Source organism: Vespula pensylvanica, chromosome 19 (genome assembly GCF_014466175.1).
Source record: "Vespula pensylvanica isolate Volc-1 chromosome 19, ASM1446617v1, whole genome shotgun sequence".
Lineage (NCBI taxonomy): Eukaryota > Metazoa > Arthropoda > Insecta > Hymenoptera > Vespidae > Vespula > Vespula pensylvanica.
In genome coordinates this window covers 232261-249106 of record NC_057703.1, presented here as the reverse complement: position 1 = coordinate 249106, position 16846 = coordinate 232261, and the positions used below count along the sequence as shown (strand labels likewise).

Below are 16846 nucleotides of genomic sequence, written 5' to 3'. Positions count from 1 at the left end.
CGTCCTATCGTCGTCGATCGTCGTCGACGACATTCCTATCCGTATCGATCTAATCCTCGTCGCTCGCAATCGTGCGCAAAATTTCCTCGTGTTCGAGCAAAGCCAATTTCTTTGGGCGCGTTCGACGGAGACGCGGATACTCCAGAGTCGCTAGAAATTTATTCGCGTTTGCCAAGGGAGAGAGAATCGACCAAGGCTGTTCAACATGGCTGCTGCGCCTTCTTAGGCAATCGATGATCATTAGCGAAGAGCTTGTTAAACAAATGCGAGCGGAGTTCAGACGATTTGGAAACGCGTGCTCTTCGGAAACCCCACGGAGGAGCCGGATGTATGGATATGGAAGACCCACGAATTCGGGTCGGGTATTTGGCTTAGGAGAGTGCTTTGCAAAGGTTTCTTCGCGAGTCCACTTTGCGGCTTCTAACGAGATAATTCGATTTCTACCACTACTGCCATCTCCTTCTTCCTCCCTTTCGAGGGGTACGACGACGCCTCGTGTTTTAAACATTTTCTTTTCTCCTCTCGACTCGCTGCTCCCGCCGCAAACTCGCGACTTACGAAATTGATTCTTCTTGAAAGAGAGTCGCCTAGAAGGGAAAATAAAAAAGAAAAAAGAAAAATTACAGGTGCAACAGGTCCGTCGAAAGAGAGGAAAGGGTACACGTATATACGTCTACCCAAGTACGTACGTAGACGTTATCGCAGAGATTCTGCGCGCAAGCGGCCACGATGAGAAAATTCCCCTTAGAAAATTAATTACTCGGCATCGATCGATCCACCGATTTATTCGAACGGACATCTTTCGGCGTTTAGCTCGCAAACCAAAATGGGTCACCCCGTATAGGGAGAACCGGCTCTATTCGTACCCGACGATTCGGCCTACTCGTGCGTTTCCGAGTATCGAACTTTCCTACGAAACGGGTAAAGGAGAGAGGCGAGTAAATACGGAAAACGCATGTCGAGTATCTCCCCCCTCTCTCCTCGCTCTTCGGACGAGCCGACGTAAAAAATTCTTTCCAGAGATAAGAGACTCGTGGAGGAGGGAAGCATAGTTTTAAGCTGCTTTCGACGAAAGAAGAAAGGAGAGAAGGAAGGCCGGGGGACTTTTATCGCTGCCAATAATCGTCTCAATGAAAGTACGAATGCTCCTTCGGTAATGATTCTTTTTAATGAAATTGACCGAAAGCCGAGAAGCGACGGAGTACACGGTATGCTACCGGCGGATCATAAGCGATAGAAAAGAGTAGGTTGGACGGGGGTGAGAAAAAATTGCAGAGCTTTGCACTCGTTTCGAGGCGAAGCGGTTTCGAAGGGGCTGACTCGGTGAGCAGCAACAGCGATAGAAAAGCGTGTTTACTCGTCGTTGTCGTCGTGTCAGCGATTCCAGGACGTATTATTCCCTGAGCGAGCTGACAATCTCGTCGGTTTAGCGCGCGCGCGACGGAGGGAGCGAGAGCGGAGGAGGGAGGAGGGAGGGAGACGAGAGATCGAGGGAAACGCGTGGAAGCACTTAACAGGCACAGTGGTCTACGCTTCCCCGAGCTCGTCGAGACGCGATTAAAATCGTGAATTCCACCCTATACCGAGAGAGAGAGCGAATACGGAATGATCTCGAGTTCCGCTCTACTCGGAGGGAATCGTAGATTCCACCGATTCGTTAAAGTTTCGCTCGATCGAAGTCACTACCACTACTGCCATTAGCTTACCAAAGAAAGTCTTTCTAATTTTAGATCGATTTTGACATGTCGTTCGAGTCTCGAGCGAAAGCTTCTTATCGAAGATTTTCTCGATGGACTGCCGTTCAAACGTTTCCAATCACGAGAGTCATCGGGCGTTCATCGATCGATACTTTTCAAAACTCTTTCCTCTCCTCGAAATAGAAAGTTTTGCTTGGTTGCGCTTACACCGCCTATCGTAGGAATACTACAAAGTTTACATTTTATTGAAACAAAAAAAAACTTTTTTCGTTTGCAGTTATGGTATACGAAAAAACTCAAGCCGGCCATTCATCTGGACAATCGATATCGACTCATGAGACACGAGCCGATGCTCGACGCCGATGGAAAGGAAACCGACGAGATCGGCGAGGACGATTCGATCGACATAGAGGAACTGCTGAGGCAACAAGAAAAGGCTCCGGAATAAACGATTAATTTAAATCCATTTCAAACTCGGCGGTATAAAATTTTGCTTTTGCTCGAAGAGCAGGGTCAAGGTAAAATCTTTAATGAGAAATAATAGAAAAATCGGAGAGGTCGATCCTCGAAGGACTCGCAACCCGAGTCGAGGATTTAGGCACTCTTTAGAAGTCGTAAAGTACGAAATTGTTCGAACCGGTGACCGTCTCGTTCCGACCTCTGATCTTTCCTTTCGAAATCTCCAAAATCCCTTAGTTTTCCTCTCTCCTTTTCCCTCTCGCTTTCCCTGCTACCCGCGTCAACGTCAAAATGATTCTTTCGGACGCGCAAGATTTGTGTAGAATGAAAACTCCTCGTAGAAATAAACGAACTAAAAGAAAAATTATCGTCCTGTATTTTCTCCCATTCGAACGATTCTCTGCTAAGACCTTCCACGTACGTACGATCGAGGAAGAGAAAGAGGGCGTTCCGTCCTCGAAACTTTGGCTGGAATTTTAATTTTCCAGAGACCTACTCTCGTCCCCGCATCAAAGCGTGCCCGCATTCACGTATCTAATTAAGAGAGACGGTCGAGAAGAGCTACTAATCGCAAACTTTTTTACTCTCTTATTTTTCCCAGCTCCAGCATAAAATAATTTCTTTTAGCTACGAACGAATTTTTTTCAAGAATCTAGCGAACTTTCAAAAAATATACTCGCAAACACCGTTGTCGTTCGCAACGAACGATTTCACTCGACGTCTTATCCACGACACCCTGGATCCCTCGCGTCGGAGGCAATCCGAACGACGAGGTCATCTTGCGTCCAAGTAAATTATAGTTTTAATTGCTAAATCGAGCGTGATCGAAACGATATTTTTAGAGCAAACAATCAAGGCGGAAAATGGGGAGGGGGGGGGGAGGAAGGAGAAAGAAAAAAAGGAAAAGCGCGAAGATAATCGCAAACGATAATAATGGCGCCGACGTCTTTTTTGGCAGGACAAGACGTATAGAGGCGGCCGTGTTTGAGCTTGCCGATCGAGTTATATCCGGAACGTTGTTATCTCGAGTTATATCGAGAGTACAAGCGAAAATAGGTTGAAATCTTGCACCGTACTAATTTAGGGCGTGGTACCGGTGCCTGTTGGTGGCTCGTAAAAGAAAGGAAAATGACAAGTCGTGTCGATAGCCTCCCCCTCCCCTCACCAATCGATCGAAAACTTTGTCGACGTTGACCCGATTGCGTCGATTTAACTCGCGACGCGCATATTTTTTTTCTTTTGTCTTTTTTCCCCCAAAGCTACCACGCGCTTTTTTCCTTCTATTTCGATCGAGCTCGTAAACTCTACAACGATTAGGAATCAACGTCGATGAGAGATCGTATAGATGCACCAGATGACGACGGTGGTAGCAACGATAGAACGGAGAAGCTCGAACGCTCCCACTCGAGTTCTCCTTCTCGGTTCAACGTCGATCTTCCGCCATAATGGTTAGAGTACAGTCAATGTTCGGCAGCTGTTGCTCCTCCTCGCACACGACTATATATCTTGTTAAGGCTGGTTTAACGTCCTCCTTACACACTCCTCTCTCGTGCCAAGGTAGACCGTTTCTTCCTCGAGATTCATCCTCGATGCGGTCTGAAGGACTACGAGCCGCTTTCAGGAGGCTAGAGTGTGTGCAGAGAGAGAGAGAGAGAGAGAGAGAAGGGGGAGAGAGGGAGAGAGAGAGAGAAGAGACGCATCGTATCATCGGCAAGGAGCGCACCAACGGGTCACCGGGCAGCAGCAGCCATATCGTCGTCAGTGGCCGCTAGCAACGTCATCGACGACACACAACACACACACCATGTGTTCTCGCGACAAAGAGCTCATTCAACGGCGGACAATGGGCCTCCTCTCCCTTCTCTCTCGGCTTACAACGGCACCGTTCGTGTCGTGCTTCCAACACAGACTCGAAAACCGAAAACTGGAAGAGAGATTATTGCCAATGGGCTTCGATGGATTTTTTAGATACTCGTATGCACATATTTCACTCGGACAAACTTTAAAAGATAAAGATAAAGGAGAACATATGGATGCCGTAAATGGTCAGATCATTGATCCTTCAAGACGGTTGATGGATGGCCGAGGATTCATCAAGACCGTTTGTTGAACGACTGGCACGAAAATAAAGAAAGACAACTAGAGCGAGAAGAGAGAGAGAGAGAAAGCATCGCGTGCCGGAGCCTGATGAACGACGAAGATGCGCGTCTGATGCATCCCAATCGTGGTTGGCCTTCGCTCTTTGAATGAGAACCATCGTGCCGTTAGCAATTTAGCAAAGCTCGCTGTCGGCAACAACGAAGCTCCTTCAGGATGAACGAACCGAGAAAAAGAGAGAAGTCGGTCTCTCTTTTCTCGTTTCTTCGCTTCGAGACTCCTCTCACGAGACGAAAAACGAGGAGAGAAACGCACGATGGTCCTCCATGCATCTCCCTTTCTCTTTCTTTCGTACGTATAGCCGCGGAACCGAGAGCGAGAGCGCGCGCGCGCGCGCGAGAGAGAGAGAGAGAGAGGAGCTACTATCTCTTGCGATGCCAGTTCAGAGTTTCGTCTGGTAAAAGCGAGCTACTCGAGAAAGGGTGTGGCTTGCTTGTGTTGCACGAAGGAGGAATATATCTCTAGGTGCATACACGCGCGCGCGCGCGCACACACACACAGATGTACAATATACGTGGAAGAGGACGAGTGGTGCTCGAGGTGAACCGCGAGATGAGAGGAAAGGTGCCGTCTGCTCGGACTAAACTGCTTGTTTTCAACGAAGTAGGAGAAGTAGCAGCTCTACCTTCAAAGCGACCGCTCCTGACCACGGACTCGATTTTATTGGTTGAGTACGACGTTGCTCCAGTGGCTAGAGAGACACGATGCTCGCGAGTACTCCGATCGTCTTACGGACGCTACGCGTCTCTCTCTCTCCTTTACCCTCGAGTAAATTGGCCTCTATTGTTTCTCGAATAGACGCACATGCACGTGCGATCTCTACGTAGGAACCGACGAATAAAACTATAAGCAACTAAGATTCAAAGGATAGTCGTATCTCTAAATCCCTTTTTCTTCGCCAAAGTCACGCATGACCTGTTGCTCTCTGTCGCAACGACGCAACGACACGATGTAGCAAAAGCGGCCGCGAGCGACTCTAAAACGGCAGACATTTCGTGACACGTTGCAGCATCGAAGGTTAGACTCGTTAAAATCTTAATTACTCTCGCTCCAACACGCAAACGTTCTCCTTTCGAACGCGACAAAAACTTTGTTATTCCGAATGCCAACCGTATCGAGAAATCTCTCGACGAATACGCGCGAACATTTTTGTCGGTAATTATTCGAACGTAATATAACAAATAAGGAGTAAACGATAAATCCGTCGGGTAGGATAATCAAAAGCTTTTTAGACGCGTAGGCGAATAAAGTTTGCCGAACGATCTCACGAGTGACCGACTAAACGTTCTGTAATAAGGAAAGTTCGTATTCCGAAGCTCGGCCAACGATTTTAATTAACGATTTTGCTTTTAACCTTACGGACCGCGCGAGCGCTTTGCTCTCGGTTCGTCTCTACCGACTCGAAAACGTTGCTCCTCCTCCCTTATCGCTCCGATATAGATATTCATCGCTTTGTAATTTCATTTTTTGATAGAAAAACAGCCCCTCCTCGTCGACTCTTCTCTCTCGTCTAGATACGAGAGATACGCGTTTGAAATTACTTCGAACGGTATCGCGCACGATGAGAAAACTCTTCAAACGTAACGTTAAATAAAATATAAAGGGTAGCTCGAGGAGCGGGGAATTTCGCGTTTCCTTCTGTAGCTTACACATAAAATAAATGAGAGAGCTCGCTCGCAGCTGCTGTCTCGCACCTGGCGAGGAAACCTTTCGATCCTTCCAGCCGTAATAAACGCAGAAAAAGAGAGAGATCGGAAGTGGCCCTGTAATTCTAGCCGAGTCTTCGCCGAGCGGAAATTTTCAAAATTTTAAGGCTTCGGCGATCGGACGCGAGTTCTACTCGACGAAAGTGGATCGATCAGACAATTTTTTTCTTCGCGAGAAATTTTGCGTAACGGAGAATTAACAAGGAAGCTTACCGAATCGATACGGAGCTCTTTCGCCGAGCCAACTTCGAGGCAGAGAAATCAATGAGGTCGCGTGCGTTGCTATTGTATGAAATATTTGTTTAAAGTCCCGCGTACGAGTACGCTAGTATTGTTCTTTTGTTATCTTTGAGAATAGCGTTGACGACTACACCGAAGGAACGTACGACGATTGTTAATTAAAGAAACTTTATGAAATACATCTGCTATCGTTATCGCTCGTATTAACGAATATATTGGAATAATATATATTCACTACGCATTGGATTAAAAAAAAAAAAAAAAAAAAAAAACACAAAGAAAAAAGTTTTTTGCAAAATCCCAGTAAAACTTGGCATTTCTCTCCTTCTCTTCTTCGACTTTATATCGAATCGCCTTCGGTATCAGCAACACCGTTGCGCTTTTGACAAAGGAGAATTGAATGGGAATGTGCTGACTGTAACGAGGCCGAGCACTGAATATTCCGTTTCTTTCTTGATATCGCTCTACAGCGCGAAAGGAGAAATGTAAACGTTGGTGTTGGGTGCATGCGAGAAAGAAAGAGATACGAGAATATACGTATCATCCGTATAGTAAGTAAACGGAAAAGGTGTCTGAAGGCCTTGGAGCTTGCTTACGAGGGAGAGAGATAGAGAGAGAGAGAGAGAAATAAAGTACAGCGGTTGCTTCCACAGGGAATGGACCGAAAAGAATGTTAAAGAACGTCGCTGAGAGTAACCAGGTATATCTATGCCCGTTATACGTCTTTTGATCGAACTTTGTGCCTTTTGTTCTCTACTTTTTGGCCAATAATCGATCTCTCTTACACATCTCGTTCGTCCGAAACGATAACACGTATGAAACTGGAGAAAAAAGTTTCCAGCGTCTTTTGTGGTTGGCCATTTTAATCGAGGCGACGCGAGATGCGTCGTTACGCACAAAAATTTCCCGGATACACGAGGTTAGAATCGGTTAATTGCTAGAATTAATTACAGTCTGGTGGGAACGGATAGGCGTTTCACGAATGACGGATTTAATTTGACGAACTTAGTTCGGCCGATCCTCTTCTCAGGAAATAATAACGACGGGTAATGACGATGATAATAACAACAATGATAATAGTAACAATAGAAATAAGAAGAAAGGCGAATTCGTGCTTCGACGGAGATGTACGGAACGAGAGAGAGAGAGAGACGCTGGTAGCAAATAACGAGCGTTTCTCCGCTCGGTCGGGAGAACAAGAATCCGACAATAGTTATCTCGTTATTCGAGACTCGCTGGACCGTGTTCCAAAGTTACACGCAAAACGCCCAAGGTAAAACGATCCTACGAACTATAGGAATCGATGTATCCTAGTACCCCGACGCCATTACTTTTGTTACACTAATCCCGATTCGACGTTTACATTTTTAGCTCGAGTCGATGCGGCTGTACGCGTGAAATAATAATAATAATAACGACGAAAGGGTAGCGTCTTTTTTCGAGAGCAAATTGGCGCTTACGGGAACAAGCCTATCGCGTTATTTACGCCCGGGAAAAATCGATGGCGCGATTCTTTGAAAGAATCACGCGAAACGACGACCGAAAATGTCCGATCGCGTAAACTACTTTAAAATCGAATAATCGACGCACGCATCGCCGATGCTTTTATAACTCTCGACGTCATTACGAGAGTCGAATGAAAATTCGACGAGCCGATAGAGAAATACACGGCGAACGAAGCTTTTGTACTTAATACCTATCCAAATAGAACAAGATTTGCATGGAATGCAATTCGTTTTATACGAATTCGACGAGCCACTCGTACACAGACGCGCGTTGTACGCGCATCGAAAGATCCGAAGGGAGGATAAAACCGGTATTCGTCGGTTAAACGCGAGTTATTGGTCCCTGTGAGAGAACTCGAAAAACTTTAACGAAACGAAAAGAGAATTCCACCGTTGGATAAAAAATGATGTGCCCCGTGATCGCAGGTAACGCGCGCAACCAGAGGAGAATGGGACAACGACGATCGAATTAATTCGGGTCACGGAGGTATCCCACTTTCGAAACAAAACTATCGATCGATTCGCCTAATATCGTAGCCGGCGAAAAAGGCGCGCTCTCCGGTGCACGACGTTATCAACGATTCGTATACGGGTCAATAAAGCGGGCTGACTTTTCTTTCGACTTCTTCGTTCGCTCGTCGTCCCTCCCACCCCGAAATATATAGTTCGACGAAAGGAAGAAAAATCGATCGATCGACGGACGGACGGACGGACGGACGGACGGACGGACGGACGGTGGAAAGGAAGCTCGTAGATCGAGAGAACGAAGGAGCCGAAGTAAGAGCGCCGGAACGAAAAGAGCTGGGATAAGGAGGAGAAAAGGAGGAGGAGGAGGAGGAGGACAGCGGGCCATCTCGCAGGAGAGGTGGAAAGAACGCGTATGCGGGTTGCGTAGGAAGAGAGGTACGGACGGTGCGCTCCGGTCTGGTGGGAGAAGCTCGACTCGCGAGAGGAGAGGGAGAGAGTGGTAGGCACACCACGTGCATCGACCGAGGTCTTTGTCACTGGAAACCACCGTGCTCGATTTCTCTCTTCCTCTCCCTTTTTCTATTCTTCGTAACGCGAAGCCGAACTTCTCCTATTTCGAAAAATCTTCCACCAACGAAGATATCGAATTCGATCGGGTGAGAAAAATACGCGCGAGCGCGTCACGATGGTACCTCTTACCAGCGGACGGAAAATAGAAGGAAGACGCAGGTAGGGTATGTACGGCCTCGATTCGCGTAATCACGGTCACGCGCGGCGCCGTTCCTCTCGACGTCGACGGAGACGCGAACGTCCAAGACGTTTTATCCAAAGAAAGATTCGACGTTCGACGTTCGTCGTTATCGCGTCGCGTACGCGGAAAAAGATTTCTCTGGTTTGAACGTCGCGCGCGTTCTTCCTCGCCTCTCTCCCTCCCCTCCCCTCCCCTCCTTTTCGTCGTAGCTGAAGGAAAAATACGCGAAAAGAGAGACTTTCAAAGGGGTAAAAGCCCGAACGTACGCGTCTCCGTCTCCGTCGATTTGCTCGTAGCTCGCGAACGACTCACCGATCCAAAATAATTACGGCGGTCCGCGCTTTCCGGTAGAAAACAAACGGTCGTTCGTCGGAGGAGTCTCGACGAGGAGACGGAGACGGACTGGCCGTCCGAACTTTGTCGGTAACGCGAAAAAAGCGACAAGAGGACGTATCGAAAAATTGGATCGCTCGAACGAAAACGTATCTCCGGATAATTATTATTACTATTATTGTCATCGTCGCCAAGGGAGTTTGGACGCAGTCGTAATTATTCCTTCCGCAATTAATTAACCTAAACGAGCGCGCGAGATTTGACGGACATACACACGGTTTAGCCTTTTGCGGTGGGATGTCACTCTCGTGACGGCACTCGAGAGCCATGCGTTCCACTTTATCGGGGATTATCATGCACGAGGGGCTTATCAACGATATACGTGTACACTTTAATCGCTCTCCCTAACGATCGTTCGCATCGGAAATTATTTATCGAAAGTAACCAAATTACCTTTCCCGAAAACCGACAGTTTCTCCTTCCGCGGGAATACCCTGCGATTTTTCTCTCTCTACCTTTCGTTAACAACAACAATCGCGTACGTCGAGGTCGATTACGATCGGAGATCGTACGCGTTCATCACGGATGGAGTCCAATTTCGCTTTTCCTACCGCTGCTCTCAACGAACTCCCCCCTTAATGAACTTTAACGCGTACCACCGGTGGCTCGCGCCCGAATTTCCCGTCGGAGCGAGCGTATCCCTAAAAATTTAGTTTAGCGCCTAAAAGAAATTGCCGTATGGTTAAAACTTCAACGATGGAAATTTAAGATACACCGATCGAAGAAAGCATCGACGGGAACGTCGCCTCGCAGAGAGAAACGCGAAAACAAGCGCCGGCGCGAACGCGTTAATAACCATCTTCGTCCTCGCGTACTTCCGTGTACTCTCGATGGCCGAGCGAAAATAATCTTTCAAGGTCGACGGCAGAAACAACGCCGCCACGGCAAGAGTTTCCAAGGATACGCGCGGATCGCGTCGCGAGACGATTTCGAGTTTCCCGCCTGAGAGAATTTACGAACGTTCCCCCGCGACGATCTACCCTTCTTTTCGAACGACAACTACCCGATCTACCAACGCCGGATAGGTTTTCCTCTCCTACGTTTCGTTTTTACGTCGTTTCGAAAAAGAGTCACGGTCGACGTAACGAAAGGCACGCGGCGCGTGCTTGGCGACGCTGCGACGATATACGCGTACTTTCGTGTGTTCTGTCGAATGTATCGGGAAAAAAAAGATAAATCAAAAACGGAGAAAATCTCTCCGTGCGCGCGACGAGAGAGAGAGAGAGAGAACGAACGGCGCCAAGCTCGACGGACGGATGGACTTCATTCGCTGTCGAATCGTAACTGCGCGAAAAGCAATCGAGCGGTTTTATTGGCGAAAGAAAAATATACCTGCCCGCGTGATAATAAATAAAAGAACGAGCGAGAAAAGTAGAGAGAAGGAGAAGGATGGAGGGTATCGAACGCACCATCTGTTTTTGCGTCGTCAGGACGACGAGCGCTCGGACGGTCGGAGAAGGAAGGGACGACGCCGATGGCCGCGAAAGAGAGAAAGTAACGCAACCGCGACACCCTTCGCCTTTTCCGCGGATTCTCCCCATTCCGGCGATCGTGGCGTAACGCGTTGTCACGACGACCAACGAAGAACGCAGAGAGAAAGAGAGAGAGAGAGAGAGAGACCAACGAAACGAAACACGACCAACGGAGAAGCAAAACGTAAACGATTAGAGATCCGTTTGTACAGAACCACGCAGTATCCATTCCGCGTCCGAAGATCGTACGAGCGTTAATGGGTTAATATTTATATACAAGCGTACCGTGCCGTGGCCGTTCGATGTCCAAACATTTATATGCCTTCGTAGAACGTCCAGAATATATCCGAGATACGTAAACGTGCCGGTCGATTTGACAATCAAACGCTTCTAAAAAACACCTTCCGAACGCTTTTACGACCAGACCGAAACGCAGAGACGACGACAACGGTAAACGATTTCGTTCGTTTCGCCGCGCGAACGGTCGTCTCGAGACGGATCTCGACGCTCCTTCACCGACTATTTTTCATAACGCGCGAGCAGCGGCGTACGTACTATCGCGCGAGGAAAAGCGAAGAAAACAAAAAATTCGCTCGCGGCGCGATTATCGGGAGAAGGAAAAAAGAAAAAACGAGAAACGCGCATTTTGCTCGTCGAACGATTTTATTGACTAACGCGCAGTTGGTACGCGATAGTACGTATTTCCGCCGCTAGTCGAGCACGAAATTCAAATGGCTGAACGCACGTAAAAGACGAGGTTTGTTTTCCTCGCGATAGACGCGTATCGAGGAAGAAGCAGAAGCAGAAGCAGAAGAAGAGGAAGAGGAGACGGGCGTCGCGATTTCGTGAAAATGTGCGCGTCGTCGAGGAGGGGAGGTAGCTACGCGACGAGAAGGCAGAAACGAGGAGAGAGCGAGCGAGAGAGGGAGAGAGAGAAAGAGGGTGAGTGCGTCGAGCGAGCGAGCGGACCGGGGAGCCTAGGACGAAAGAGAGAGAGAGAGATAAAAGATGGCAGAAGGGGATAGACAAAGCTTCGACGACGACGACGACGAGGAGGAAGACGCGTTCCCGAGTCCGGGCGTACGTCTCGTGTGCGACGTGTATAGCTACATAGGTGCGCGCGAACGCTCACGCACACGAGCGGACGATACGACGATGCGTACAAAGCCAGAAGGGAGAGAGACGAGCGATATCCTTTTTCGAGCGAGTCGTTCTACGAAAGGAAACAAAGCGTGTAGCAGCGGCTGTGTGCCAGGACGGGGAGGGAGAGAAAGGGGGAAGGGGGCGCGGGGAGAGGACGCACGAGGACGAAACGTGCAGGTAGAGAGGAGCGACGCTTGCTTGCTTGCTTGCTTGCTTTCTTTCTTTCTCTCTCTCTCTCTCTCTCTCTCCCCCTCTCCCTCGCTCTCGCTCGCTCCATCATCCGACCGGTCGTCGTCGACGACGACGACGAAGAGAGAAACAAACGAGTCGGGGAGAGGAGAAAAAGAAGACGCGCGAAGAGCGAGAGAGGTTACGTGTCTCGAGGAAAGAGACGAGAAAACTCTTTCCCGTCTCGCGCGTCGGGATCGTACGACGAGTGTTTGCGAGAAAGAGAGTGGGAGGGAGAGAGGATAGTCGCTTGGAAAGAGAAAGAAAGAGATTGTAGTGGTTCGTAGCTTACCCGACTGCCGGGAAGGTCGTGTAAGGAAACATCCTGGCTCTTCTTAGCTTCCAGGATCCCTGGCTTGCGTTCGGCTTTCTCTCTCTCTCTCTCTCTCGCTCCGCGTTTCTCCAAGTGTCCAGATACCGGCGATCCAGTATCGCGAGGACGACGTCGTTAGCTTTTTTTCGAGCCGACGAGGAGGACGCGCGTGGAAAGGAGACGACGCGCGCGACGGCTGCGAGGACGACTCGGTAGCAAGTTCAAGGTCTCCGAGCACGCAGTACACGGAGCACGACGCGACGCGACGCGACGCGACGCGGCCGAGAGAAGTCGGGAGAAGGGGGGAAGGGAAAAAAGAAAGCGAAGAAACGAATCGTCGAGAATTCTTCCTTTCTTCTTTCTTCTCTCGCGTGGTAACGCGCGGAACGAAACGGAACGAGGGCCGGCGGGGCGCGCGAGACAAAGGACGAAAGGGATCTGCGAGCAGCGCTCTGGCAGCCGCACGCGAAACCAAATAGACAGAGAGAGAGAGAGAGAGAGAGAGAGAAAGAAAGAAGGGCAGATGCCGCACGTACTTCTCTCTCTTACTCCTCGTCTTTTTTCACGGATAGCCACGCACACGAGGCACGGTAACGCACTCCGGGGATCGCAGGATACTCGGTCGTCTCTCCTTTCTTCTCTTCGTTATCCTTGCAGCAGCAGCGGCAGCGGCAGCGGCGACAGCAGCAGCAGCGGCGGCGGCGGCGGCGGCGGCGGCGGCGGCAGCTTTCTTCTTCCTCGCGTCACGCGTGCGCGAGGGGACGCGCCAAATTTCTCTCGATTTCGATTCTCGATTTTCTTCCAAGGAGCGAGGACGAGCCCGCGAAGACGCTCTTCTTTCCGTCGGCTGAAATCGTCGATCGAAACGTCGTAGCTTCGTCCTGAGGACGCACGCACGCACACACGCACACGCGCATAGACGCTCGCGCACGGTCTTAGAACGCAAGAAGAAAACGAGAAGGAAACGCGCGTCCCTGCTTCTCTCTCAACGACGTGCGTCGACTATGCGCTCGCACCGGCTGCCGGTGCTCGAGTGGTGGGGGTAGCTCCTTCCTCGCCGGCTAGGCGGCAGTGGCGCCGCGCCGGCTGTCGCGAGGGAGGGGGAACGTAGCTCGTTGGCCGAATGCGTTTACCGGAGGGTGGGCGGAGGTGAGGTTAGGAGGGGGTGCCCCTACTCGGGTCGCTAGGCTGCGGGGGGGATGAACGCGCGACGCGGGCGCACCCTCTAACGCACGACGGCCGTCGAGCGTACTAACGCGGCACTCTCCCTCTCTCTCTCTCTCTCTCTCTCCTCTCGAAGTTCGTCGCGACTTTCGATACATTTTCCCACTCGATATCCTTTTCCGTTTTCCCGCGAGCTCTAAAAACGGCCGTCGTCGTAGCGGGACAACGTTGGTACGTACGATCGAGGAATCGTTCCTGCGAGAGATCAAAGCGAGCCCGATCGTACGATCCGCGAACGAACGTTTCGCGTTTTTCTACCAATGGCCGCTCTAAATTCGATGTAATAACGAACGATCGTTCGATCGATCGATCGATCGATCGACCGACCGACCGACCGACCGATCGATCACGGAGAAACGAACGCGTTATTTCTTTGGAATACGTTCGATCGGAACGAGGAGTATCGACGCGATCGACGCGTGCCAATAATCCGTAGTACCTCTGCCCTTCGACAGAGGACCCTGCATCGTTAAATAAGCTATAATCCGTTGCGACGGCATTGGCCAAAATTATGACGCGTCCCCTTCGGTCGGTAAACCGTGCAGGAAGCTCGATCGAATTAATTAGAGTTATTCCTACGTACGCGTTTACGCTCGAGCGAGCGAGCGCTCGATCAAACGTCGCGCGATTTATATGGGATTCGAAATCTCTCGCGGCGAGATCGTTTAACGACGTTTTTTCGCGGACGGAGGAACAAGCGCGACGGGAAAAACGATGAAATATGAATTTATTCGCTCGAGATTTCGCAACCGACACGACCACGCTCGAAAACCCGTTAACGAACCGCTTCGGTTCTCTCGTCAGGCGTGTTGTTCGCCGCCGAGGAAAAGAAAAGGAAAATGGAGAGAGAGAGAGAGAGAGAGAGGGAGAAGCACGCGTGGTAAGCGTTCGCGCAAGGAGCGAATAACCGAGTACGTGGGCTCGCGGCGAAACCGGTAAAGCGACGGCGGTTCTCCGTGGGTCGACGCCATGAGTTATGCAACCGTGAGGCGCGTACGGTTCGTGGGTTTATGCGCTCGTAGAAGAACGTTCGACGGAGTTATTATCTCTCGGCGAGATATATCGCGAGATCTTTTAGACGAAGTACTCTCTACGAGCTAGCCGATCGACGTCGGATATCTTTTTTATCCTTTTTCCTTTCCACCCCATCGATTTCCTCCTTCCATTTTCTTTCGTGGACCACACGGTGAGCCGATAGGAGGATAGGTCACGATCGGAAATAGCTGGCCAACCTCCAAATCGTCGGACGGATTCCGAGCGTGCGAGGAACGTCTCAAGGTGAATGCGTTGACCTTATTCGGTAAATATACGCAACTATGTGCCTACGTCGTACCGGCGCATGGCTGAAGGGAAAAACAAAAATGGACAAAAGAGAAAAACTCGACTGGACGAGAGCGTATAACTTTTGTACTTAGAAATCAACGTCGTCGCGCCATCGTACGTATTCCGATTAAAGATTCCCTCGAAACGGGCGCATACATATGGAAAAGTCGATCGAACGAGACGCAAGAAAGACGTCGGAGTGGAATGTAAAAATCGCGCGGGAAACGAATTCCACTCGAGTCGTTGCGAACAAAAAGCAGGAAGCGTTCACTCGCGGTGTTTCCTCTCTGCAATACGAGCTCCCTTTAAGAGGATTCGTTCGTTCGTTCGAGAGAGAGAGGAGAGACACCTGGGGGTGACCCGTTCGACGGCACTCGTCGTGCTTCCCCGTCCTCCCGGAGACTGGAATCGCGTCGTTCACCCTCTAGCCACGTGTTTCCCTTTATATTCTAGCTATATATACATACGTATACGTGTGTGTATATACGTACACACGCGCACACACTCCCCGATGCATACGGAGGACGAGGACGACGGTGCGGTCGTAGCAACTTTATTACGCAAATTCAATTTACCTCGTCTATCGCGTCGTCGAGGAGCAACGAACCGTTAGACGGACTAACGCGCGCGGAGAGAGCACCGAGCAAAGCAGCAAAGTTTTCGCGATCGATTCGCAAAGATACGAGAGAGCTATCTAAAAAAGACATACCCGTCGAGGATCGCGTCGAATAATTTCGACGTTCCAGTGCTCGGCGTTGCACTTTTCGCGTTCTCCTACGTATACGCGCGCGGACGAATACCGACAAGCCGCAACTACATCGGCCACGCACATTCGGCCGCGATCGTTACGCCGAGTAACTCGGCCCCGGTGAAAGCTATCTGGGTTATTTTACAAAGGAACTCATCCGAGGGAGCTCTTAACAAGTGCTGCGGGTCGTACGAGAGAGAGAAAAAAAAGAGAGATGGAAGAAGGGAATGAAACAAACGCGGTAACGATTTTGCCTCGACAAAGCCGGCCGTTCGCAATTTCGCCAAATGGAACTTTACTTTAATGCGCGAAACGCGAATATAAGTAACGGGCGGACGTAAAAAATATCTATGTCGCGTCAAACGTATCCTTTTTACGTCGGACAGAGCTGAAAATCGATAGGAAAGATCTCTTCTCGTTTTACAGCGAGAAAAGATAATTACGGGCTTACTATCTTCCCGCGTATTAACTCGCATTGGAATATCGAAAATGAAGGAACGATTAATAGGCGCAGTCAAGTTCGAATTTTAAGCGATCGCCACTGGCAGCTAGCGCCGTTTGAATATCACGGAAATTGAAACTATAAATTCTGCGATCCCATAAATTCCGTGACTTACCGAGCGTAAACTCTGTTCTCTCTCGTGGCTCTCGTGGAGAGAGAGAAAGAGAGAGAGAGAGAGAGAGAAAGTCGTAAGTACTGTGAAATAACGAGCGCGAGCTAGCTACTACTTCGGAACGTTCTCACCTCGAGGCTACGAGTCCGAAAGGCCTCTTACTTACGAAGATTCATTTTATCATTCTCCTCTCGCGTCGCAAACGCGAATAACAGGTAGCTACGTGACAGGAAAGAATCGACTACATAGTTTTCGCGAGAAATCTGTTACGTGCACAAGGATCTTTGTTTTTTACGGCGTCTACTCTCTTAGTCGCTAACAACGCACCAATTAACGTCCGTTCTTTAAAAGTCTTTTATTCGCCGAAACGAAAATAGTTTCTTTTCTTGCTTCGTAACGTTTCGA

The 16846-nt window shown here is 49.6% G+C and overlaps 2 protein-coding genes across 13 annotated transcripts in view; one reads left to right on the top strand and one right to left on the bottom strand.

Annotated features, from left to right (window-relative positions):
* LOC122635755 overlaps nucleotides 1–2520 on the top strand; it is a 45171-nt gene extending 42651 nt beyond the window's left edge. The window contains exon 4 of the mRNA XM_043826338.1: nucleotides 1975–2520. Within this exon, the coding sequence (XP_043682273.1) occupies nucleotides 1975–2145 (171 nt within the window). The 3' untranslated portion in view covers nucleotides 2146–2520. The remainder of the gene's footprint in view (nucleotides 1–1974) is intronic.
* LOC122635750 (RNA-binding protein Musashi homolog 2) overlaps nucleotides 1–16846 on the bottom strand; it is a 75207-nt gene that overhangs the window by 18600 nt on the left and 39761 nt on the right. For 2 of the 12 annotated variants that reach the window (XM_043826327.1, XM_043826329.1), the window contains exon 1: nucleotides 12512–12608. The exons of 8 other annotated variants lie outside the window; for them this stretch is intronic. Coding sequence is in view for 1 of the 4 variants with exons in the window: in XM_043826323.1 (XP_043682258.1) it covers nucleotides 12512–12543 (32 nt within the window). In the remaining 3 variants the exon portion in view is untranslated. Of the gene's footprint in view, nucleotides 1–12511; nucleotides 12609–13068; nucleotides 13208–16846 lie in introns of those variants that run through there. 2 more of the 12 variants (XM_043826323.1, XM_043826331.1) reach the window with 2 other exon arrangements.